This window comes from Procambarus clarkii, chromosome 2, assembly GCF_040958095.1.
Source record: "Procambarus clarkii isolate CNS0578487 chromosome 2, FALCON_Pclarkii_2.0, whole genome shotgun sequence".
NCBI lineage: Eukaryota > Metazoa > Arthropoda > Malacostraca > Decapoda > Cambaridae > Procambarus > Procambarus clarkii.
In genome coordinates this window covers 46055621-46083094 of record NC_091151.1, presented here as the reverse complement: position 1 = coordinate 46083094, position 27474 = coordinate 46055621, and the positions used below count along the sequence as shown (strand labels likewise).

General features: G+C 40.8%; 2 protein-coding genes across 2 annotated transcripts in view; one reads left to right on the top strand and one right to left on the bottom strand.

Annotated features, from left to right (window-relative positions):
- Fife (regulating synaptic membrane exocytosis protein fife) overlaps positions 1–27474 on the bottom strand; it is a gene marked incomplete in the record, with an annotated part of 325447 nt that overhangs the window by 291385 nt on the left and 6588 nt on the right.
- Positions 12084–12590, top strand: LOC138366440 (uncharacterized). Its single transcript, XM_069327492.1, has one exon. It carries the CDS (start codon positions 12084–12086, stop codon positions 12588–12590), a length of 507 nt encoding a protein of 168 aa, XP_069183593.1.

The following is a 27474-nucleotide window of genomic DNA, read 5'->3' as shown; positions in this document are numbered from 1 at the left end:
TCATCATCATCATCATCCACACCCACCCACGCCTGCGCCGTCATCCACACCTCCGACATAACTTCTTCACTACAAATGTGATATCATTTATGAACATATGCTCCATATACGCACTGGTCGTCTGCATCTGTGTTGTATTTATGAATTTCTGCGACATTACAGCAAAATTTCACATTTTCCAGAACAATATATAACTGGAAGTGCATATATGCAAATGACCATCTCATATCAATAAGAGAAAATGTCTCTTCGTCGGTTGGTTCGAGGTTGGGGCCAAACGCTTGGAGGAGAGGGGCCTCACCAAACGTTGCAGGGTGACTTGTAATTGAATGCCGCGTATCATAGGGGAGTTGTGGTCGACCCCCGTGGCCCTCTTTACGAAGGAGCGCCTACTGTTCCGAATCCCAGCGTCTCGTATGTAGAACGAAGTGTGGATTTAATTGTCCATATAGTGCTAAAACTGATTTTATGGCAGTAAATGACGTTGAATCAACGTCGCTAACGTTGATTCAACGTCGATAACGTTGGTTCAACGTCGATAACGTTGATGTAACGTCGATAACGTTGATTCAACGTCGATAAAGTTGAATGGTTAAAGGAGAGAGTAGTAGGTAAGGAGAGAGATCAGACAGATAAATCGGGGGAGGAGAGAGGCAGAGAGAAATAGAGGGAAGGAGAGAGGCAGAGAGAACTGGAAGGTGGGAGAGAGGCAGAGAGAACTGGAGGGTAGGAGAGAGGCAGAGAGAACTGGAGGGTGGGAGAGAAGTCGAGGCCAAACCATGTAAAGAGAAAAACCCATAGTTAAAAGTCCCAGTTATGTTTGGAAGCACCCCGGAACAAAGCAAGTACCCTAATTATCTCCAAACTCGTGAGTACGAATTAATTCATTGACATTGCCTAGACTGAGAAGGTCGTCTTCTTTTGTTTCCAATAACAGGAATATTTGAGTTGACCGCCAAGTTAACTACCCGGTGACAAGAGGTCACCAGAGGTGCCAAAATATATCACAGTAAATAATCGTATTCTTCTATAAAAGAAGAACATAGACAAGCTATCTATATATTGTTAGAAGACTACGGTGACTCTAGAGTCGCGAAGCAAGCCATCTGCTGACAGACGATGTTATCACCAGTATCTGTCAGCCATCACTTGGCCTCTTTGTCCCACGCTTAATTCAACATGTTTACAGCCATGTACTCCAGCTACTTCAGGTTGACTTTAGCACAAAGAGGTCCATTGAATGTTGCATACAGTGGGATTTTGCTTAGACACTTCATCCATCGCGATAGCTTCTTGTCGAATTGCAACTAGCGTGCGTGGATCTCGCAGGCGCACTTGAGGACAATATTTCAGGGAGGTTCCACAATTATCTTCATTTCCAGCATCATTACGGTCGAACAATACTTCATCACGGTCTAACGCAACACCATCACTGCCTACACCTAAGTTTTCCGAATCCTCACCTACTTCATCACGTTCCAACTCTGAGACGTTATGGTACAAATTAACATCATCAAGGTCTACCTCTGCATCATCAGTATGCCCACTTGCGTACCCCAATTATCCACACTAGTAGTAGTAGTCCACACTAGCACCATCACCCACACCCACGTCACCATGAACACAAATATCATTGACCCATAAGGACCTAATCAAAGTTATTTTCCCTGTTGTGCATTGATTAGGAGATGCGTGCAAGATTAAGAATTGTATTTTCTCTGTAAACAAATATGGATTTAGTAAAGCCATGCTTGATAAGCTTATTCAATATTTGGGAAACAATTAAGCTGACCAAAGTAATGTGGTGGGCAGTTTGTCTCCGACGATTATCAGAAAATATTCAACAATCTCGCATAGAAATCAGAGAGATTATAGGTCAGGAATTATAGGACTGATTATAGAGTGAATATAGGCTACTTGGACAGGGCGTTACGAGGGTTGAGACTATAGAAGACATGTCCAGGATGACTCCAACAGCGGTATTGGGTGAAAGGGAGACCATTTATCAGGAAAGTGATACTCTAATTGCCTTCAGGAACTTTGACTTATAATGCTTCAGAATGCTAAATGCATATTACGTAAAAATCGCTCTTTTTAGTTTGATTTGTGACTGTAGTTTGATTCTCTTATGTGTGATCTTAATTACATTAACATTTGGAGGGAGCGTTCACATACACACACACACACACACACACCCACACACACACACACACGCGCACACACACACACACACACACACACACACACACACACACACACACACACACACACACACACACACACACACACACACACACACACACACATAGATTGGCAGTTGAGAGACGGAACCAAAGAGCCGAAGCTCAACTCCCCGCAAGCACAAATAGGTGAGTACACACACATGCAAATGCACTACATTCCACAAACTAGTTTCATGTATTCAAATACAAATGAGAATTCCATTTGTTATCCATGAAGAATTGAAGATGTATCGGGTGTGCTTTGGGCGAAGGTGTGTGGGCAGGCTTGCGGGGGTGTGGTCGAGTGCGGGCTGGGGGACGGGGAGAGAGAGAGGGCGTGCGGGTGGTGCTTGGAGTGGAGGGGGGTGGTGCAGGGCGTGGCGGGGAGGTGCAGGGCGTGGGGCATGAGGAATCAATAATGAGACAGAGGCAGGAAGAGACGCTTGCTTGGGGAGGGGGAGAGGGTGGAAGGTATGTCCGCTCGAGCAAGCCACAAGGTAGAGGGCGGGAGGAATGGAGAAAGGAAGGGAGAAAGGAAAGGAAGGAGGAAGTGAGAGAGTAGAAGGGAGGGACTGAGAGATGAAGGGGGTTGGCTGGCTACTTCGACAAGTCCAAACTGGTGCATATATATATATGTGCAAACAGCAATGTGGTAATTGAAATGATTTAAAAAAAGCACTCACATACAGGCTCTCTCACACACACACACACACATACACACACACACACACACACACACACACACACACACACGCACACACACACACACACACACACACACACACACACACACACACACATTGATAGGGTAGATAAAGACAGTCTATTTAACACAAGGGCAACACGCACAAGGGGACACAGGTGGAAACTGAGTGCCCAAATGAGCCACAGAGATATTAGAAAGAATTTTTTTAGTGTCAGAGTGGTTGACAAATGGAATGCATTAGGGGATGATGTGGTGGAGGCTGACTCCATACACAGTTTCAAATGTAGATATGACAGAGCCCGATAGGCTCAGGAATCTGTACACCTGTTGATTGACGGTTGAGAGGCGGGACCAAAGAGCCAGAGCTCAACCCCCGCAAACACAACTAGGTGAGTACAACTATGTGAGTACACACACAGGGGGGCCGGTAGCTGAGTGGTCAGCGCTCTGGACTCGTAGTCCAGCGATCCAGGGTTCGATTCCTGGAGCCAGCGAAAACAGATGAGCAGAGTTTCTTTCACCCTGAGGCCCCTGTTACCTAGCAATAAATAGGTACCTGGGAGTTAGACTGCTGTTACGGGCTGCTTCCTGGGATTACGACCTCCAAATGCTGTCAATTAAGCAACGACCCCTTGTGTGTGTGCGTGTGTGTGTGTGTGTGTGTGTGTGTGTGTGTGTGTGTGTGTGTGTGTGTGTGTGTGTGTGTGTGTGTGTGTGTGTGTGTGTGTGTGTGTATGTGTGTGTGTATGTGTCAGCACATTAATGTTTGATAATAATAATAGGGAAATCTTGCTTCATGAAGATTATATAAGATAGTTCTGACTGAACTATTTGAAACATTTCATTATGTGGACTCGGTCACTGGATGAATCCAAACTCAGATGTGGAACTGAACTTGACATGGCAGGCACGTCACCAAGTTCTACTGGCAGAGGGAAAAACACGGAATTCCGGGCTCATCTCGAAACAAACTTCGTGATTAACTTTAGATCGAACTCCTTCCGAAGACATTATTGGCTACGATATCAGAAATGTTTTCAATAAGTTCCAGTGAACAACAGTGCAGAGTCCGCTTCACCATCTTGCTAAACCTCAACGCTGAAGCCCATACGAAATTAAGGGATACAAACTGTTTCACATTTGTATACAAGTTAAATGGCGGGACAAGTGTTAGCAATTTGTCTAAGCTAACTCAAATTTATGAGCTAACTATTGCTCTTAAAGCTCTAGATAAACTTCCAAAATCTCGAAATTAACTCTCAAAGCTCCTAGATGCCTTTTAAAGCACACAGATAACTCCTAAATCCATAAGTTAACTCCGTAAGCTCTGCAATTATTTGCCTCTAGCCCTATCTGAATCTCGCACTCACAGAAACTCACCCAGTCTGCATCTCCCACTCTCTGCCACTCGTTCTTTCTGCATCTCGCCCTCTCCTGCACTCGCTCTTTCTGCATCACCCACTCTCAGACACTCGTGTTCTCTGCCACTTACCTTTTGTGTCTTTCTACATTTCACGCTCTCTTTCTCTTTTAGTAACTTTGCAGACTCGTCTATACAGGCTTGTGTTCAAATGCTTGTAAAGCAAACATACTAATTCATGATAGTAAAGTTAAAATATTATTTATAGTAATTTAAAATAATTATAAATATATTTACAATTATTTAATAATATAATAAAATAGCAGCAAATAATATTGATAATATTTGTTATTTATAATAATGATAATAATAATAGTTATTAATAATAACGATACTAATAATAATTTTATTAATAATAATAATAATGAAATAAAGTAGTAATTTAATAACAAAATTATATGATAATATATATTATTATTTTTATTTATTTTTATTAATTAAGTTGAATATGACTACTGTCCAGAAATACAGAACATAAACCGATGAGTAAGTGAAATGCGGCGGGCGATTACCGTAGATTTACAGCTCATTATAACATAATTAATACATATGAATCTAAGATACTCAGTGCTTTAGCGGGAATTGAGTACAGTTGAAAACTAACTGGAGGAGAAGAGTCATTGCAGGAAGAGAAAATTTACCAGGGCTTGGCCAAGCTGCTTGACTGACATTGACTGACTTGACTTATCGACGGTTTAGGAAGAACGGTGATGCAGAATTCGTTCTTCATTTTTGTTATTTCTTCTTTTTTCATAGATTTACATTCTTGATGATGTTCACATCGGCTTCATTATTGTTTTTCCTTATCTCCTTCTTAAGAGTTTTGCTTCTCTTAGTTATGTTGTTAGTGTCGCTGTCTCACGTGTTATAATCTTGGACGATGATAGTACTTGCTAACCTGTTACAACAGGTTACAACATGAAGCTGAACTAGACCCCATATCTGTTAAGACATTATTGATCCAAACGCTTAGGTCTGAAAGGAAAGAAATAGCTGACTCCCAGAGGCTTGAACGCACTAGTATAAAAGTTATGATTTGTTTAGATTGGGTTACCGTTACTTGTGGGAGGTAGCAACAGGTGACGAATCTTCCAATGCTGAGAACTCTTGGTGCGAGCTATTTGAGCAGAAACTGGGTCAAGATCTCAAACACTACATTACTAAATGTCTAGTCATTAGACCTTTCAGGCCTGACAGTATGTGCTTTTCAATCAATTTATCAACTCTACTTTTCTTGATGATATCCCTATAATTCATCCGAAAGTTTTCCAGTGCAGACTAATGATGACATGGATCTGTACGACTAACATCTTGTGTGATGAGGATATTTTTTAAGCAACACAAGCTTTTGATCAACTGTGTAAACCTTCATTCAGTCTAGGGTAGCTGCATAAATGCAAATGTATCTAAAAATGATTAGTAAAAAAACGTATCAAAGAGTATATTTTAATGCTTGAATTAATTAATAGAATTAAAAGTTTAACGTAATGAATTATTTTATAATGTACCATATTCATTTTTTGGGGGTATGTGTGTGGTTAGGGAAAGGTCCAATGCAGCATCCGATGTACAAGAGAGGAGACTCAATCAATTCTTCCCTTATTTATCATCGCCATTCCATCCCACGCTTCCCACTCCTTCTTTCCTCCCCTCTCCCTATCCTCTTTTCCCCCAGCTCCTCCTTCAATTTCCTCTTCGAGTCCGCCTTTTCTCCATCCCTTCTCCTTTCCACCTCCGCAACTGCTTCTTCTCCCAATCTCAAACACCTGCATTTTCCCCACCCTCGCTCATCCGTTCCCCCTGCACCTATGCCTGCTTTACCCCACTTCAAATCCTCTATCATTCTCAATCCTCCACTCCTCCTTTTCCTCATCCCCCATCCATAAAAACCACCTTCCCCACTACTCCGCTTTCCCCGCCCCCCACTCCTACACCTCACAACTCCTCCTCTTCCCCATCCTCCACGCCACCTTTCTATCTCACGGCCCTCTACTCAGCCATCCCTTTGGTTTGACGCATTAAAGCAACTTACTGAAAAATAAGATGTTCACGCTAACTAAAGACTCTCCAAACTACGCGCTCCCTGACAACACTCTCAACAATGTCCTTCACTCAGTGGAAACTGTGACCAAACACACCACGCTCCCTTTGTGGCCCCGAGCTCTTGCTAACAACATTATACATCTGGGTAATCGGGCTAAAAATACAACCATATTAGCAACTTATATGTTAACAATAAAAATAAAATGATGAATTAAAGCTGAAAGTATTTCGAAACGCATTTCGAAGGAGTGTCTTTCCTAAAACATTCTGTTTAAACCTCAAATTTACTTTCTTGTAATTTTCTGAAAATCCAAATAACGTGTAAGTTAAAAAAAATTATATTCATTAACATTATTACATATTTCTCAGATTTTTTCACTAATTAATAAGATATTAAAATGTTTTATACACATAACAAAAATTTTCGACTGGGTTTGTCGCTTTGTAATGTAATTTTATGTTATTAATTATCTAATTTTCACAGAGTGCTATTTATGATCGAGAAGCATCATAAATAAATTTCATGGCATTTTGCATTTTAAAATTTTGTTAAACATCATTAAGAGGGAATATTTCCTGTTTTTGTGCTACTCTTGGGAAAACCAGTTGAAAAAAAGGCTTCAAACGTACACATGGCTTCAAAGAAAGGTTTCGTAAGGGACACAAAGTGTTTGGTAAAGGTATCCTAAACTATTAAAGGCGTTGAGTAAAGCCTTTTAAACAACAAATGGATTTGAATAAATCCTTCTTCCAGCTACACAAGTTGTTGAATCGGAGGGTTCTAAATAATTCAAGACTAGTCTCATCCCCATGAACACCTCTCCTTATACCTTAAAGGGCAAAATTCAAAAGTCCCTACAAAAACTGCAAAATTCCCTACCATCAGCCACCCGCTTAAGCTTTATTATAACTACTTCAATCACTGCTTTCCGAGCGATCAGTATACCCTAGTACTCGTATTTCCTTTGAGCTGGAGCTGATGTTGCAGACCTCTCTGGTAGTTGAATCTGTGGCTCGCTCTTTGATCTCCAGACTTCTATTTATCGGCCGCTTCTGATAGTGTTTAAGATCTCTTCATTCGGGTTTTGAATTCAGACATCTAAAACAACCGGAAATATATGCGAACTCAACATATTTTCTCTGTGGGATAAGTTTTAAGTCGCAAACAATATGAGAGAGAGAGAGAGAGAGAGAGAGAGAGAGAGAGAGAGAGAGAGAGAGAGAGAGAGAGAGAGAGAGAGAGAGAGAGAGAGAGAGAGAGAGAGAGAGAGAGAGAGACAGAGACAGACAGACAGACAGACAGACAGACAGACAGACAGACAGACAGACAGAGACAGACAGAGAGAGAGAGAGAGAGAGAGAGATACAGACAAACAATCAGATAGACAGAATAAAAACACTCATAAACACACACTGTCTTACATGGATTAAATACAAGGAAGACTAGAATTAACCCGACACCCAATCCACTTTGAATTAAGCATCTGCAAGGATGATTGATTACCTTGGAGCAGATATCGAGACCTGTCGTGACACATTGTATTGCGTAATTTAGATAAGAATCTTAGAAGCCACCTGATGACCTCCTTTATCTTCAGTTCCTCATAGCAGCTTCCATCAATCACTTAAAACTAGTCATCGTTATTATCTGACGTGAAAGGCAACATGTGCCCATAGTTATTTCAACCCAGCGCTACTATCTCCATAATTACATCATCTATCTCTCTAAGAATTATCTTTGCCAAGCATTATCAACTCCAGAATCACCTCCACCCAGCACTATTATCCCCGGAAACATCTCCACCCAGCACTATTATCCCCGGAAACATCTCCACCCAGCACTATTTTCTCCGGAAACATCTCCACCCATCACTCTTATCCCCGGAAACATCTCCACCCAGCACTCTTATCCCCGGAAACATCTCCACCCATCACTATTTTCTCCGGAAACATCTCCACCCATCACTCTTATCCCCGGAAACATCTCCACCCAGCACTCTTATCCCCGGAAACATCTCCACCCATCACTATTTTCTCCGGAAACATCTCCACCCATCACTATTATCCCCGGAAACATCTCCACCCAGCACTCTTATCCCCGGAAACATCTCCACCCAGCACTATTTTCTCCGGAAACATCTCCACCCAGCACTATTATCCCCGGAAACATCTCCACCCAGCACTATTATCTCCGGAAACATCTCCACCCAGCACTCTTATCCCCGGAAACATCTCCACCCAGCACTATTTTCTCCGGAAACATCTCCACCCAGCACTATTATCCCCGGAAACATCTCCACCCAGCACTATTATCTCCGGAATCATCATCTTCATTCACTAACTATAATTTCCATTTCCTGCCATCCACATTTTTCGTGTTATATTGTTGGCCTCATTATCCTCCATTCACATGCTATGATGACGCCCTATTCAGAAGTAGTGTAATTGGCTGTCCACGTGCCCTCCCTCCCATCATCATCTCTTATTCAGCGCCGTTCTGCTCCTCTCTACATATGCTCTTTCATCTATTTATACGTTCATCCTGTTTAACGCAATCACGGATAATAGAGGAGAGTCAGCCTCCCTTTTCTTTGACTCTACTTAGAGCACGAGCTTTGAAGTTTATGGGTGATCCTGGGCGGCGGGGGTTCGAATTCCGGTCGGGTCAAAAGTTCATTATAAATATATATATCTTGATATATATCTTTATATCTCAGGGTGTATATATATATACACCCTAAGACATACGTAAAGACATGATGATTCATTTCTGCCTGTAGATAAACCCTTCATATCCCTGTGTGACTGAATGCAGAGTCTAGCATTACTGAGAGACCCGGTGAACGACGGAGTTGACGGCAAGAAAGAGAATAGACAAGGAAAATGGATTGACTGGTCAAGAGATATTCTCCGCCCACTAATGTGGCTGGCCTCTGGACCCGGCTCGGCGTCGTGACCTCGGATGGGTAAAAGTCTTTGATATGTTTCGAAACTTGAAATCGGAACATTGTTAGGTATTTAATGTGATACTCAGTGAGTATGGGTTTGTTTGGTTGTGTTTGGATGAGTCCTGTATGTGGATTACGTGTATGAGGTTTAGGGTCAATCAGCCCTTCATCGTAGTGACTAGTAGCTAGACTAGTAGTAGCCAGAACTCAGCGGTTGAAATTTTAACACTAGAAAGACAACGAGCACCATTCCTTAGCCGTAAATAATTCGATATAGACCAGTCAGTCGTAAATAAATCGAGGAAACATACAACATAAATAGTTAAAATTAAGTTGGTAAAAGCTTTAGAAAGTAAAGTGCAACTGGATATTTATTTTCCTGACACTGGGAGATAAAAAAAAATGATTGTCAATGTAATTAGTCTTATTATATATTTTTTTTAATATGCAAGGATAAGAGCATTTCTTTTTCATTGTTTCCACTGAATTACGCAAGCAATGAGAGCTTATTATCATTTAAGCTGTACTGTGTGAGTACAAATATGATATGCGAAACAATAGCATCGCTGAAAGGTATATAAACAATATTTATAGTATCGTTGTATAGTTGGTGCCACCTTTGGTTGCGTTTGAAGGGACCCTTGGCCTCGATGAAGAGGATATGTAGCATTCGGGGAGCCTTATACAACACCCGCGTACACTTACATATTATGATATATGAGAGTGCATATCATAGCACTCTCATGCATATATATATATATATATATATATATATATATATATATATATATATATATATATATATATATATATATATATATATATATATATATATATATATATATATATATATATATTCGCAAACGACATCTTAACAATAGTAATAATAAACAATAATAAATATTATATATGTACCAAATAAAGCAAAATAGTACACTACAAACAAACAGTACAAAGTTTCAGTACAAACAGGGAGATTCAAGAAGATAAAACTTATTTTAAGCCGTAGGTATGACTTAATCATTTAAGTCTGTAAACGTTAAACGTGTTTAATAAAAGATGAAAAAGTAAATGTTAGAAGAGAGGTAGAGAGAATAGAAAGGAAGAGAGAGACAATGAGAAAGAGAGAGGGGCGAAGACAGAGAGCAAGGAAGAGAGAGGCAAAGAGAAAGAGTATTGCGCTCGTGGGGGACAAAGTTCTTGCACATGAAAGGGAACCTAGATATGCTTTATTCGGTTCTAAATATACAAAGTGAACTAGCAACCTCGTAAAAATGCACTAAGTATCTTCAAGCCCGAGGTAAAGATTCCATGATCCAACCAGACTAAACTCAGGCCACCACAGAGGTTATACCAACGGAAATCCGGAACCGCTATCCACCATAAACTTGTACTGGAAAGCTCTCTCAACAAGGCATCTTTTTAGCATTAATCATATAACCACTAAATTTTCTACATATAAATAACCCTTCAAGAATTCATGTCAAAGTCTTTTCTCGCCTTTATTGATGAATTTATTAATTCCATGTTAATTCTAGCTCTCCATACTAAACTCAAACCTTTAACATTATCAACTTACTTGGAGTTCCCTATCCGTACGACTTCAACCTATTCTAGAAAATTTTATACTAGCAAACCAAATCCGTTAACATAAGAAAATTTAACTGTCGCTCTGACATACGATTTCATACCCTTCTAGTTCAGTGACGATTCCAACAATTGGCTGTCACGGAAACTAATTCATTGCTCTTACATTTAAATATTCACGATAATAAGTATTTATTCCTAGGATCGTGTTCCCTTTTAAGTCATATTGTGGCCTAGTTTTGTAATTCTTCGATAATGATAATGAGTGCTTTATACGGTACCTGATACTGCATGGAGAGAAATTCAACTAACCTTTATCTTTTTAAACGTGCTGCGCTGCGAACAGTTATTATTCACTAAACATTGTTTACTCAGACCAAACGCTCGATCTGCCACAACGAACAAAATCAAACATCCTAACCGAACTAGAAACGAACTAACCTGAGCTAACTACCTAACCTAAGCAGTCGATGTATATCAAAACGGGAAGTTTTGTGAGCCGCTACCTTTTTATAGCACGTTGTATTTGGTACCATAATTACCATAACGACGCATTAGTTACGAGGGGCGGGTTGAAAACCGCCAGCCCTCTTAATAAGATCGCACCCTACCACTTCTCCCGTTAAATGAAGAGATATTGGCGTTTTAGGCTAGACAATCCAGTAACTTAAAGTTGTTGGACACCAGCCAATCACGTTCACCCTTATTCCGTCACGCCACTAGCTCCCTAGTGTTATTCTCGGTTAAAATTGGGAAGTTTTACTAATTATACGAATCTCCATTTTTGCCACCATGACCAATAACAATATAACTGACTAACACACTGATGCCAATGCCATAAAAAAGTTTTATGTTCTTATATATTACAATTAGGAAAGCACAATATGAAAAGGAAAAGTGTGAACACGGTCATATGTGGAATAACTGGGTACAGAGAGCAGAAAATAGCGCATGGAGGCGGTTGTATAGCACCATTTTGTCAGAGAGAAAGAGAGAGGGGGAGAAGGAGAGAGAGAGAGAGAGAGAGAGAGAGAGAGAGAGAGAGAGAGAGAGAGAGAGAGAGAGAGAGAGAGAGAGAGAGAGAGAGAGAGAGAGAGAGAGAGAGAGAACTTGTGTGATGAATAGCTTAGAAGCGTCGGCATCTGTTCGCGAGCTGAATGAATAGACATCAATTTAAAGTTGTTGCTGCTGCTGCTTCTGCTGTTGCTGTTGTTGTTCTTGTTTCTGCTTCTTCTGCTGCTGCTTCTGCTACTGCTGCAGATGTTGTTGCTGCTGTGGCTGCTGCGGCTGCTGCTGATGATGATAATGGTGGTACTGCTGCTGATGTTTCTGCCATTGCTGCTGCTATTGCTGCTGCTTATGGTGCTCCTAATGCTGCTGATATTGCTCCTAATGCTGCTGATATTGCTCCTAATGCTGTTGATATTGCTCCTAATGCTGTTGATAGCAACAACATACTGCTGTTACTTATGCTGCTCCTATCTGCTGCTGCTGCTGCTGCTATTGTCGTTACTTCTTCTGATATTGCTGTTTCTGCTGCTGAAATTGCTTGTGCTTCTGATAAAGATAAAGTTGCTGCTACTGCCGCTGCTGATGATAATGACGAAGATGCTGCTGACGCTGGTTGTCCAGAAAAAAGTTCAAACATTCAGCGAGTATCATAAAGTTCAAATAGAGGTTTCCTTTCTTAACATAACTCTAGGTTAAGAAAGGAGACTGTTCACTCCAGAACAAAGAAAGCGCACAGCATGATTGAGCTAAGAAAGGTCATATAATATTTACAGAAGGTCTGTTTGTGTTCCTAAATTAGTGAGAAAACGAGAGGTCTCCAGAGAGGGATTTACTGAGCGTTTTTAATTATGCAAATTACCCAGAAATATTCAAGCTGAACTTGCACATAATTTTAATCAGGCGTAGGCTCCTCCTTCTCCTGTATTACCTGACAGAGTTGGATATTGTGACCCAAGATTAATGTTATTAGGTAAGTTTTACAGAACTTTTGTTTGGAGAAGTTGATAGCTGCCAGTCAATTCAGGTGGTTTTCTTTCAGTCACGTCAGTTGGTTCTCTCTCAGTCACGTCAGTTGGTTCTCTTTCAGTCACGTGATGCACCCGGCACTACGACAATCACGTGGCACACTTGGAACTCCTTCAGTCACGTGGTTCACTAAGAATTCTCACAGAAAATGTCCAAAGATTTGCAACAAGGCTCGTTCCTGAGCTGAAGGGCGTAAGCTACGTTGTTTTTTACATGGACAAGACCAAATCGTTAAAAATGTGACGTACTATGAAAAATTAAAGCATACTAATAAGTACGTTTTCTATTCATCGTCTTTGATAAATTATGTGAGTTGGATTCGCATGCTTCTGGTTAGGCAAAAGAGTTATAAAATAGACAAGGAAGCAGTGTTCAGAGGTAGGAACATATGGAAACTTGAGACACAACTAAGTCACAGAGACGTCAGAAAGAACTTTGTCAGCGTTGGAGTCGTCAGTAAATGGAATGAGTTAGACGACGAAGACTTTCAGCTAACAAAATACACATGATTATAAATGCGATACTAAAAACGTGAGAAAAACATTCCTGACATTAAACTTTAAACGTCGGAGAGGCAGAGCTAGCATCTTCCTGCACGCACATCCAGGCGACTTAATCTAAGCGAGTACACGCCTGCACTCGCCATAATATCGTGTCTCCGTTATTGTGCAATACAGAGAGCACACACTAATATTACCCGTCGCTCCCCACGCCTCAATATCCACACGGCAATATCACCTCACTCTCTCTCTTGCCTCACAATTCCTCTACGTCAATACCAACCAGCGTCATCATCCTGTTTGTCCTTGGCAAATTGACACAAACTTTGGCATGTGTACCAACGCTATTCTGAATATTTTCCGTTTTACTCCCGATACGGCAATTTTTACACCACTTGGCTCAGCTAAGAGTGTGGGAGACTAGCTGCGTTCGGATCCTCGATCCAGATTATGGAAATGGCTTGTAAGGCTTTGCTGTTCCGAAAATGTTTAAAAAGGGCCGTTCAAATATGCCCATCGACTGAGTAGTAGTTGAACAGGGTAGTTGGATTTCCTAGATAATTGCTTACAAAAGTTTATTCTGTCTCTTAGACTTTGATTCTTCCTTTTTGGAATTATATATTATATTTTAATAGCATTTAGTGTTGTTTTGCAAAAGATTCCTTATAATATTTAACGTATTCACACCACACAAGAAGCTCATCACCTCTATTTTGCATTTTTATAAGTAATATCGCGGTAGGATCAAGACATTGCACGTTCTAAAGGATACCTCTCTCGAGTCTTCCTTTACACAAGAATCCATGAGAGAATGTTTACAAATTTGTGGGAATCTTACTCAGTGCCAAGAGTCGCTGTGGAAAGACGAACTAACAACACCGAGGGTTCTATCAACAACTTTTTTCAATCGTTTCCTTCTTATCTCCTTTCCTTTCTCTTTCTCAATATCATTCCCTCTCTAATCTTCTCTCCCCATTTCCTTCATTCCCTCTCCCTTCTTTCTCTTCCTCTATCTCCTCTCTCCTCATCATTCCCTTCTTCTCCCTCTCTACGTATGACAAAAGAGCCGAGCCTCTCCTTGCATACTGAAGGCGTCAACCATCTGTTTTATACATAAAGGCAAAACGATCTGAGTTGTGCAATAAAGTTTACTCTTTATTTATAAAGAAAATTACACACGCATAAATAGTTCCGCTAAAGAGAAGTGTCCATGGTTAAGATGCCTAAAAGATACTTGTACAAGAGGTACCAGGGGGCTAAGATGGGGTATAGGAAGATAATGGTACAAGAGGTACCAGGGGGTTAAGATGGGGTATAGGAAGATAATGGTACAAGAGGTACCAGGGGGTTAAGATGGGGGTACAGGATGATAGTGGTACAAGAGGTACCAGAGGGGTAAGATGGAGTACAGGACAATACTAATGCAAGAGTTACTAGGGGTTAATCAGAAGTACAAAAAATACAGGTACAAAAGGTACCAAAAGACCAGGTGTTTATCTGATGGTCAGAACTGGTAGAAAATAGTCATTAATATTGCTTGGTGTGATAACACATGGTAGTTTCTCAATTAATCATTATTTTACTTCTTTTTTCAATACTCAATCCTAGCTTAGGTACAGTTAATTGTTTTTGATCAGTTAACAATTATTAGTTTACTGAATTATATAGAGAACAAAACCCAAGATGTCAGATGATTACAAATTCTTGAAGCACTCCACATACAAGTAGAACAACCTACCATAAATACTGAAATTACGGAACTATTCACTCTACTCACCCTGAGAGTAAGAACAAGACCAGAACATCAAGATGCCAACATAGAAGACACTGCTCGACAAACAGGGGCCCATTACGCTTGATTAATCTTTGTATGTACCCTATTTAACCTTCAGATCCTTAGCTTCTTTTATCTTTCATGTCTACCCAATATATATATATATATATATATATATATATATATATATATATATATATATATATATATATATATATATATATATATGTGTGTGTGTGTGTATATCGCGAAAAAAAACACGTGATTAAGAATGTGACAATGTCAGACCACGGAGGAAAAATGAAACAGGAAATTTCCTTAAGTACTTTCGTATATTAAATACATCTTTAGAAGGTCAAGGAAGAAGGTCCTCATTAACTCACCCTTCTGAAGATGTATTTAATATACGAAAGTACTTAAGGAAATTTCCTGTTTCATTTTTCCTCCGTGGTCTGACATTGTCATATATATATATATATATATATATATATATATATATATATATATATATATATATATATATATATATATATATATATATATATATATATATATATACAGAGAGAGAGAGAGAGAGAGAGGGAGAGAGAGAGAGAGAGAGAGAGAGAGAGAGAGAGAGAGAGAGAGAGAGAGAGAGAGAGAGAGAGAGAGAGAGAGAGAGAGAGAGGGAGAGGGAGAGGGTACCACCTCTGGTTATTATTATACCTATATACCACCACGTATTATAGTGTGAATGTATATATTATACATATACATTCACACTATAATAATACCAGCGCTGAAAGTCACACAGTTGGCTGAATTATTTATAATGTATACCAGCGGATCGAAAATAATTATTTGTATCTTCCAAAATAATATTTATTTCTAGAGATAAGCAATGCACTAACTATTCGTCGGCAAATACTAACGAAATCCGGGAAATTCAAAAAATGCTGGAATTAACAACATAGCAAAATATTCCGGTTTTCAAAGGGACTTGTTTACCTAGCCCAACCCTGGTCATCATATTTAGGGAGATATTAACAGGGAAAATTTTTATCTCAATTTTTACCCCATAAATTTTAAAAACTTTTAATTTCAATATATATCTGAGTGGTTTATAAATATCTGACTGCCAAGTAAAATTTTTTACTATTTTTCTTTTCATTTTTAACACAAAATCTCGATGTAAAAACTGTCCTGTTCATAAGCCCAAGTAAACATTTAGATTTAAAAAGCAAAATTACATCAAATTATGTCCTGTGTTCATATGAATATCATTGCACGAGTCTCTCTCTCTCTCTCTTTTCTTACTTATTACAAGAACTATCGCAACTCTTTTGCCTAAAATACATTTTCCCGCCTCAGAGGACTTCTCCGCCCAAGTCATCCATGATGAAATAAATCTGTTCATTTCAAACGTCACTCGATGGTTATGTAACTTTTGAGGCAGACAACTTGGTGCATTACTCTTGACGTTCCAATAAATTGGGCTCTGACCGCGTTCATTCTTTGCGAAACAAAAACTGTATGATAAATGGTAACTTTTTGACTCACACAGTCATGAATGGAAGAACATAGGTGAGGATCAGTGGGGAGAACATTGTATAGGATTGAAGATAAGAACATTGGTGAGGGATTAGGGTAAGAACATGGGAGAACAGAGTTCACCGTCTCACTTTTCCAAGTCAGCCGCCGATGTTCCTTTGAGATAAAAATATCAGCATCACCTGTTCATATTCCTTTGATCTCTTTCTCATTGCGTACCAAGAGTGTAATCATATTCGAGGAATTGGTGTTGAAACCCAGCCTCCAAGCCACGAACTCACTGCACTCACCGATCTTAACCATCGACCTCATTAACTCACCGAATCATCACCCTCACTTACCTACTCACTTCTACGACCGACCCATCAACCCCAAAGACCTATCGATTAACCGACTTCAAAAACTAACTTCATTGATTCCACCGGCGTCACTGATTCACCGACTAAACTGATACTCCGATCCAGCCACATCGATTTATTTTCACCGAATCACGACCTCATAGAAATATAATTCCAACAATCAAACCAACTTTCACCTATAATCCTACATTACTAACCAACAAACACTGCAGAAGCAAATTGACCCCCCTAGCTCACTGATCCACAGACTCAACTACTTCACTAACTCACCGACCCACCATGCTTTCAAGCTCCTACTCACAACCCCCTACGAATTCCCATCACAGGGCCATTATCAACATGCCGACCTTTCCTCACTTTCTCGGATATTTTCAGCAGTCATTTCTCTTTCTTCAATAAAAATGCACTCTAGGCATATGAAAGGGGGGAAAGGCTTTTCAGTATGACTTATGGTCTCATGGCTCTTTTGTATGCAGTCACATCCTGCATCCTGCATATGAAAGACACATGTATGGCTTTTGCTCATTTATATTAAATACTTTACGATTGTCAGTCTGTTAAAAGAAACTAGTTCTCACATTCCTCCACCTACCTCTCCCCCCCCCCCAGCATCTTTGCCCAACCACTTGGGCTAGACGGTCTCGCTTCATTCAGGTCAGTGCTTAATCCCCGACCGTCCAAGTGGTTGGGCACGATTCCTTTCCCCCGTCCCATCCCAAATCCTTATCCTGACCTCTTCCAAGTGCTATATATAATTGTAATGGTTTGGCGCTTTCTCCTCGTAGTTCCCGTCCCTTTCCAATCTCTCTCTCTGTCTCTCTCTCTCTCTCTCTCTCTCTCTCTCTCTCTCTCTCTCTCTCTCTCTCTCTCTCTCTCTCTCTCTCTCTCTCTCTTTCTCTCAGATATTTAAGAAATACCTTTCAAACAAGAAACAAAAGGCCATACGAAGAGCAGTAACTAATCCTGGTTTGCAAAATCAGAGAAAGGCGATAAATTAGTTAATATAATACAAGGTTAATAAGAATAGTTGATACAGAGGAAATCCTAGAGGATCTAGATAAACTTCTTCAATAAATAGCTACTCGAATACTCGAATACATGAATATTACCCATATAAAAGAGAAAGACCCGAGGTTCTCCATGACTTCAGTCTGACATCTCAGATGGACATCAGCAGGACAAAATTTTGAAGTATACGCAAAGCTAGCATTTGCCCCAATGATCGTAAGTAAACTAGAAATTTAAGCCATTAATGTATGGTACATAACAGTAGAAACAATAGATAAAATACAGACATATGGAAAAAGTTTTGAACCCAAACTGAGAGGAATGAGCTACAGTGAAAGACTAAAAAAAAAAGCCTCGCTATGATGATAAAAAAAAGGAGTACGGAAGCAGTGAAAGCAGTGTAAAAGACTTTTGTGTCTAATAAACGCACGCACACACCGGTGGGCGCCGGTGGCTGTGTGGATAGCACGTTGGGCACGTAATCCTGTGGCCCGGGTTCGATTCCCGGCACCGGCGAGAAACAAAAATAGGCAAAGTTTCTTTCACCCTGATTCCTCTGTTACCTAGCAGTAAATAGGTACCTTGGAGTTAGATAGAGGGTACGGTCTGCTTCCTGGGTGCGTGTGTGTATGGGGAGGGGGGGGGGGAAATAGTTAGTAGTTAGTAACAGTTGAGACAGTTGAGAGGCGGGCCGAAAGAGCAGAGCTCAACCCCCGCAAGCACAACTAGGTGAATACACAACACAGACACACACATACACACAGAAATTAGAAAGAACTTTTTCAGTGTCAGAGTAATTAACAGGTGGAATGCATTAGGTAGCGATGTGGCGGAGGCTGACTCCATACACAGTTTCAAGTGGGGGTATGATAGAGCCCAGTAGACTCAGGAACCTGTACATCAGTTGATTGACTGTTGAGAGGCGGTACCAAAGAGCTCAACCCCCCCAAACACAAATAGGTGAGTACACACACACAGACGCACATAACAAAGTGACCTCAAAACCCCCGCGGAAGACCGTGCGATAAGGTCACTTGCCAGCCACCTCGACCTATGACCTACAATAAAGGTCACAGTGAATTCACTAATTGCAGTGAACTCTTAACGAGAGATTTCGCTGTTAGGCAAATTAATTAGATTTTGTTTCAACCGTATGGCGTCAGATATTTAATATATTTTCTACAGAGTCAGGTTGGAATTTTAAACATCAAAAGTGCTCATGGCGGTGATGTTTGACGCAACACCTGTGAAACCCTCTATGATGTTTGACGCATCACCTGTGGAACCCCCGGTGATGTTTGACGCAACACCTGTGGAACCCTCGGTGGTGCTGGACGCAACACCCGTGGAACCCTCGGTGGTGTTATAAACACGCTCTGTGGAATCAACTTAATTTTTTATGTTTACATATGGGTAAGTATAAAAAGTAAGTTAGTGTTGTGGTTCACATGTGTTCTGAGGTCTGCGATCATCATCCACGTTCAATTAAATCTCCAAAAATATCATTCATCCATGAGAAACCATTTTGTTGCCATTCAGTAGGATCGAAACGGCATCGCTGGACTCCTCAAGTCTACTCACTATAAACTGAAACATCGTTCGAGTAGTGCGTGTTCAGGCTCAAGCCAATCGTACGGCCTCAAGATTTTCTCATCGTCCAATGGGCTTGAATTTTACCTTTATGGCTCCAAGTTATGATTATTATCCATAGGGGACATTTTATCTCCTCCTTTATCTTTCAGGGGCGATATATGTCTCTTCATGCAGCTAGTGTGAAGGAACTTGGTATGTTATGTGTTGTGACGGATGATGGTTATCTTCTGTGTTATATTTCACGTGATGTTCTCAAAGAGTGATAGCCGTTATGTTTTTGATGTTCTCACAGAACATTGTGTGTGTGTGTGTGTGTGTGTGTGTGTGTGTGTGTGTGTGTGTGTGTGTGTGTGTGTGTGTGTGTGTGTGTGTGTGTGTGTATGTGTGGGTGTGTGTGTGTGTGTGTGTGTGTGTATGTGTGTGTGTATTCACCAAGTTGTATTCACCTAGTTGTGCTTGCAGGGGGTTGAGCTCTGCTCTTTCGGCCCGCCTCTGAATTGTCAATCAATCAACTGTTACTACTAATTTTTTTCCACACACACACCCAGGAAGCAACCCTGGGTGTAACAGCTAACTCCCAGGTACCTATTTACTGATAGGGAACAGGAGTATCAGGGTGAAAGAAACCCGGACCCTAGGATTGAGTCCTTATTTCTGTCCACTCAGCCTCTTTCCAGCCACAGAGGCTGGATAGAGGCTGTCCCCCCTGTCCCCCTGTGTGTGTACATGTGTTATTGTTATCTCATTCTTAGAACTGTAGCCTGCGCATGGTCGTCTGTGTGTCATGTGTGTCTTTTTTATCTGCTTCTTTCGCAAGCCGCACACAAAGGGACCTTGCAGGTATTTTTCAGGGGACAAGCCATTCCTGGCGCCGCGAGTTGGCTAGTCTCCAGCCTGGTTTCTAGAAGCAACCATGTCTGGTTCCGTGAGCTTGCATCAGCACAAACACACACTCACACACACACTCACACACACACACACACACACACACACACACACACACACACACACACACACACACACACACACACACACACACACACAAACACACACAAAGCCGGCCACAAGATACCATATACGAGAGGAAAACCTCCTCGAATCGAGCAGAGAAAAAAGATTTACAGACGATACTACACCGAACTTGATACCAAAAGTTCACATTAGACGAATATCATCAGCTTTATATGCTAGTTTAGCCAACATAAGAAACACCTTTATGAATCTCAAATGAGAGTCGCTAAGAAATGAAGCATATTATATATGACAGACCATCTCTGGAATATACGACACCAACGAGGCGCACTAATCTCATTAAACAGATAATGAAGCGGGAGAAGGGTCAGAGGTATTCTCCCTGACAAGTTGCAAAGCTCGTGTAATGAGTTATGAAGAAATGATAACAAAATTTGTCCTCGCTTCACCAGAAGGAAAGACATAGTAACCACATACATGCTAAATAGCAGTACACACATTGGTTGACTGTTTACCATGAATGATACACGTGCTAAACGAAACAGATACATACTAATTACACATGCTAAACGACACAGATACATACTAATTACTCAAATGAACAAAACAGACATTTCACTTTTTATTTTGAGTCAAAGTAGTGAACAAGAATTCCATACATATTTAAGTAATGGAGACAGCCGCCATACACAAATTAAAATGTGCTAACGATTGAGCCCAATAGATTCGAAAACCCATACACAGTTGATGAAATATTGAGGGGCAGGCCCAAAGAAGAATAGTTCAACTCCTGCAAGTACAAATCGGAGAGTACACACACACGCACACACACACACACACACACACACACACACACACACACACACACACACACACACACACACACACACACACACACACACAATTGACAGGGTGGACAAAGACAAACTCTTTAACACGGATGGTACACGCACAAGGGGACACAGGTGGAAGCTGAGTATCCAAATGAACCACAGAGACATTAGAAAGAACTTTTTCAGTGTCAGAGTAGCTAACACGTGGAATGCATTAGGCACTGATGTGGTGGAGGCTGACTCCATACACAGTTTCCAATGAAGATATGATAGAACCTAGTAGGCTCAAGAATCTGTACACCATTTGATTGACAGTTGAGAGGCGGGACCAAAGAGCCAGAACTCAACCCCCACAAGCACAAATAGGTGAATGCACACACACACACACACACACACACACACACACACACACCACGCACAGAAAACCTTGAGGCACAATGCTCTTTTTACACTTGCGTTTATTAATCAACTCTCTTGTGATGTACACTGTCGTGATGAATGAAAACATAAACAAACACATCAAAAACATGTAAAATCCTTATCAACCTTTTTGTGACGAAAATGAACTCTAATTTTCTTGTCAGTAACGTTTTAATGTTTAATGCAGCGTGCAGCAAACTACAGTGTCTGAGGATCTTACAGGAATCTTTTGAAGATTATTAATGGGAGGGAGGAAGAGAGAGAGGGGGGTAGGGAGAGAGAGAAGCAAGGAAGAAGTGTAGAAGGAAGAGAGGGAGAAAGAGAGGTAATGGAAGGAAAGAGATAGGGAGAGCGGAAATGTACAGGGGGGGCCAGTAAGTGAGAGGGTGAGGAAGAGAAACCCAAGATTAAATACGGTGCTGTAAAGATGAATGAGTATTTTAGTCAATTTCATCTAGATAAAAGGTTCGAAGCCTATACTATGAGCTGAATTAGAAATGCTTCATCGAGTGAGATTTCCTGTGAGATAAATCCAGAAGACTTCACGAGGTGTTCAAAACAACCCAACGAAACAGAAACGTTGGCATTGAAAAAAAAACAGGCATCAGTTGGTCAAATGAACACCGTGGTTCAAGCAGCTGAGTCTGTGATCCAGTCAGGTGACAGAAGGCTTTTAAAACATGGAGATTGTTCAGGAAGAGCTTTATGGGTTCCGAGAATGCTTCAGGGGATTCTCAGACAAAGAGCTTGTGTGGTAGTGCGTATTGGAATTATCGGACAAGAAAGAATAGCATAGTGTGATGATTTTGGTTCGGTGCGGATGAAACTGAAAGATACTCTTCAAAATTATTACAAAAATTTATATTATCCTCACTTTCACGGCAAAAGTGAGAGACAATTCCTTAATTATTATCAATATTAAAATCATTCTTGTGCAAGTGATATTGTATGAATAACTATATGCAATCGATTGTGAGGAAGTGAGACAACCTACGTTACATTCTGGTTACCTTGCGATGGTTCAAGAGATAACGTCCCCGTGGTCCAGTCTCTGAACAAGCCTCCTTGTTAGTGGTCTGATCAACCAGGCTGTTAGACGTAGCTACTCGCAACCTGGCGTATGAATCACAGCCCCGGTTGATTTGCTATCTAATGCCAAAGTTGTTGACATGTTGTGGAGTGGGAATCCTTGTTAACGGATATTTGTTATCTTCCTATTTCCCACCTACAAAACACGAGCCTTCATACAGTCTCCGTGGTGTAGTGGTAAGACACTCGCCTGGCGTTCCGCGAGCGCTATGTCATGGGTTCGTATCCTGGCCGGGGAGGATTTACTGGGCGCAATTCCTTAACTGTAGCCTCTGTTTAACGCAACAGTAAAATGTGTACTTGGATGAAAAAACGATTCTTCGCGGCAGGGGATCGTATTCCAGGGACCATAGGATTAAGGACTTGCCCGAAACGCTACGCGTACTAGTGGCTGTACAAGAATGTAACAACTCTTGTATATATCTCAAAAAAAAAAAAAAAAAAAAAAAAAAAAAAAAAAAAATATAAGATAACTCACCATCTTACCTGTCTACTTGCCTATTTATCCTTCCCACTCACCTACCAATTTACCTGCCCATAAATTTGCCTACCCAAATATCGAGATATTAATGACTTAAACGACACATTTCCAATTAGGGATAAGCAATGACTCGTTGACTTGGTATGAATGAGAACTCTTTAAAGGAGAATGTTATAGTGTTTACTCTCTGGAAATGAAACACGAACTCTCCAATGGGAAATGTATGAATATTTGCGTATTGGAAATGTACTAGGATTCACAGAGTGACATTTACCCGAGTTCCCCCGCTCTAATTGTAGAAGGGCTTTCCAACTGGGAACGTACCAGGGTTTGCTAAGAATGAATTAGAGTTTGCCAGTCGGCAATGTACAAGATCTCACTAGCTGGGAATGTACAAAGTCTTCTCTAATTCATAACATGCAAGGTTTTATCAGTTTGAAATGAGCTAGGACTCGCAAATAGAGAATGTACTAGAGCTCACCAAGTTGGAAACCACTGGGGCTCGCAAACTGGGAATGGATTTCGAACCACTATTTCCACGAAATGCCTCAGATTCACGCAATTTGGCCTAACACAGTCATCAGACGTGACGTACAACTGTAAATCTTCCGATCAACGCTGTAAGCCTAAGCATTTATTTCCCTGATGAGGGCTTACTTTGGCTCACAGAGAAAGTAATGAACAGACGTGGCCGACAAAAGAAATAGAAATGGAAGGAGAAAGAGAAGTGGAATAAAAATGGGAGAAATGGAAGTGATGAAAGGAGATAAAAGGGGTTGAGCGTGTGAGGAGGAAAAGTGTAGTAGGGGGAAAAAGGATAAAGGTATTCAATTTATTTGCCTCACCACATGAAGAAAATGAATGAGGTGAAGGAAGGCGATAGGAGACAATAATAAACACTGAAACTGAAAAGAGTCAAAGGCGAGAGATAAAGATGCAAGTTAAGAAAATAACGATGGGAAGAAAAGCAAGAATATTAAAGACCGTACAAATGATGAAACAAACCAAATAATGATAAGGAACAAATTGGATGAAGAGGAATATAAGTTAAGAAAGATGACCAACATGAACCACAACATAATGATGGTGTAAGTGAAAGTGTCCACTCGGCCACCTGTTGGCCTCGTCTAAAACACCCGGCGTCAGTCATTTGGTGGCCTCGTTATCTCTCTCTCTCTCTCTCTCTCTCTCTCTCTCTTTCTCTCTCTTTCTCTCTCGCTCTCTCTCTCTTTCTCTCTCGCTCTCTCTCTCTTTCTCTCTGTCTCTCAATCTCTCACTCTCTCTAAGTCTCTCACTCTCTCTCACTTAGCCACTCTCTCTAATTGTTACAGGAGCAACAATTACTTCGCCTGAAAGAGTTTGTTTACAACGAACATTTGAATCCTTTGTTGAGTGGTCGCAGGAAACTTTACCCGCAAGGCGAGGGGTCGAGGGAGACTCGGCCAGTCGTTGGCAGAAGTGTTAGAGGCCCTCCCGCCTCGAGCTCCCTAGTTGAAAGTATTGATTGGTTTGTCCGGGTTTGTTTGGGGACTACTGCTACCTCCTGCTGCTCCACGGAGAGGCTCTCACACCCGGCTAGTTGGTACAGTGTATGCTTGGCTTCGAAGGCGAATTTTTGTGACGGCTAGAGTTACTCTTAGTATAATGGTAGTGGTAATCATATTTATTCAATTTATTATTATTGTTTGTAATATTATAATAATTATCTTTATTATTATAGTTATTATTTGTATTATGAATATTATTGTCATTGTTTATTATTATATTTGTACTAACATAATTATAATTAATATAGTACTATACTGATACGGTCCAATTTTGCCTGTAAACCAATCGGTTTAACGTATTCTATATTAAATTTGGACTTTATATTGTTTTAATTACTTATTCTTCATGTTCAGTATTTCATATAATTATTTAACTAAATATTATTTAATTTGGAAATTAGTAATGTTTGTCCTAACACATTTTCCTTTCAAGCCCTTTCCCTCTATTCATTTTTATCTTGCCTGCGTTCATATGCTCATCAACGTTCCCCTTCATTTGCCTCTTTGCTTCTCATGTCTTTTCTCATTTTTCTCTCTTCTCCTCCCCCTGTCTCACTCTCTTCTTGTCTCTTTCTCCCTCGATCTCTCCCCCCCCCCCTTTCCCTCCTTCCCTAACATCAAGGCCTGCGTGGTTCCATCAAAGCTAACTACCACACCAGGACTTGTTACCGCTCTCTTATTGATTATGACTTTGCATGTGTGCACCAGATGAAAGTTTACCCCCCCCCCCTCCCCCCTTACGCGATCCATATATTTATATATAGAGAGCACAGTAGGAGAAACATACACGCACATGAACCAGAAAGAAAAACAGAGACGAACACACAGACATAGCGACAGAGACCAACAGAATCTAATCTTTTTCCATGCCTCAACGTGGCTTTTAGCTACAACCGATGTTGTGGAAAAAGCCTCACACACTCAGGCTTAGTCCACCGCTCAGGAGTCACGTATTTCGAAGATTTATTTTCACATACTTCGACATAAAGGCAGAGTACAAAATTATCATCATCATCCTAACAAGGAGTGCAGAAATCATCAATAGTTCATTGTCATGATGAGAAATACTTCACTTGGAGTTAAGCAAAAGTTCCTTATTAAGTCACAAGAAGGTAAGAGTCTGTTATCATATCCCCAACCACTTGGGCTGGACGGTAGAGCGACGGTCTCGCTTCATGCAGGTCGGCGTTCAATCCCTGACCGTCCAAGTGATTGGGCATCATTCATTTCCCCCATCCCGTCCCAAATCCTAATCCTGACCCTTTCCAAGTGCTATATAGTCGTGATAGCTTGGCGCTTTTCCTTGATTTCATTCATATTCCGTTATCATCTCTAGACGACAGCCCTAAGCCTTAATGACTCTATTGCACTTGGAAGGGATTTAAGGACAGGCAGTGCTGGGATATGAGTGGAGACAAAGGGCAGGAATATCAGGAGAGACTAGGAGATTATGAGGCGAGGACAGACTAGGAGCTGGGATATGAAGCCAGATAGAGTTGGGATCTGTAGACAAAGAAGAAGTTCGGGATATGCAGAAAACTGAGACGAGGCCAAACAAAGATTTGTAATATGAGGGGCAGACAGTGGAATAGAATATGTCAAATTATGAGCTGAGATGTGATGATAGACTAAGAACTAGAATATGAGGGCAGACTTAGAGCTGAGATATGAGGGTAGAGAATGAGCTGCTGATATGGGGACGAAGTGAAGTAGTAGAATCCAACCAGTATTACCATCGTGGACCCAGTAGCGAGATGAAGACTGAGAGAAAAAGGAAAAAGCGAAGAACATCTGAAAGTAAAATTTCATGTACAATTTCTATAGCAATTTAAAAATAAAAAGAACAACAGGAATATAAAATAAGCTAAGATAAAATAATATATATAAAGATAATTATATTAAAGATAATCAGACCCTCCTAACAGCTATAAAAAAAAATCTAATCCCTTACCCTCTCCAAAAATTCACTCTTTCCCTCCCCCTTAACCAACAACCAGCGGTCCTGATCAACCACCTGCGATGATATAGAAAACTTGAACCTTGTGATGCTTCCACGGACATGACCCTCTGGGGAAACTCGTCTCGTCTGCTTCATATTCCATAATATCATGACTTTATTTAATCCACTGTGGGTTTGTAGAAGATGGAGGAAGAGAAAAGGTTGAGAGAGATGATGGTGGTGATGGTGGTGATGCTGGTGGTGATGGTGGTGATGCTGGTGGTGGTGGTGTTTCTGGTGGTGGCAAGGGTGGTGGCAGGAGATGAGTAGGAATGATGTCAAGGTTGCTGGCATGTACTCACCTAATTGTGCTTGCGGGGGTTGAGCTCTGGCTCTTTGGTCCCGCCCCGCCTCCTGGGGTGCGTTGAATGGTGGCCGGTGTTTGGGAGAAGGTGGTGGTAGGGGT

What these genes read in the sequence shown, in the direction of transcription:
- LOC138366440 (XM_069327492.1), top strand. Translation starts at nt 12,084, where the DNA reads ATGAATAGACATCAATTTAAAGTTGTTGCTGCTGCTGCTTCTGCTGTT.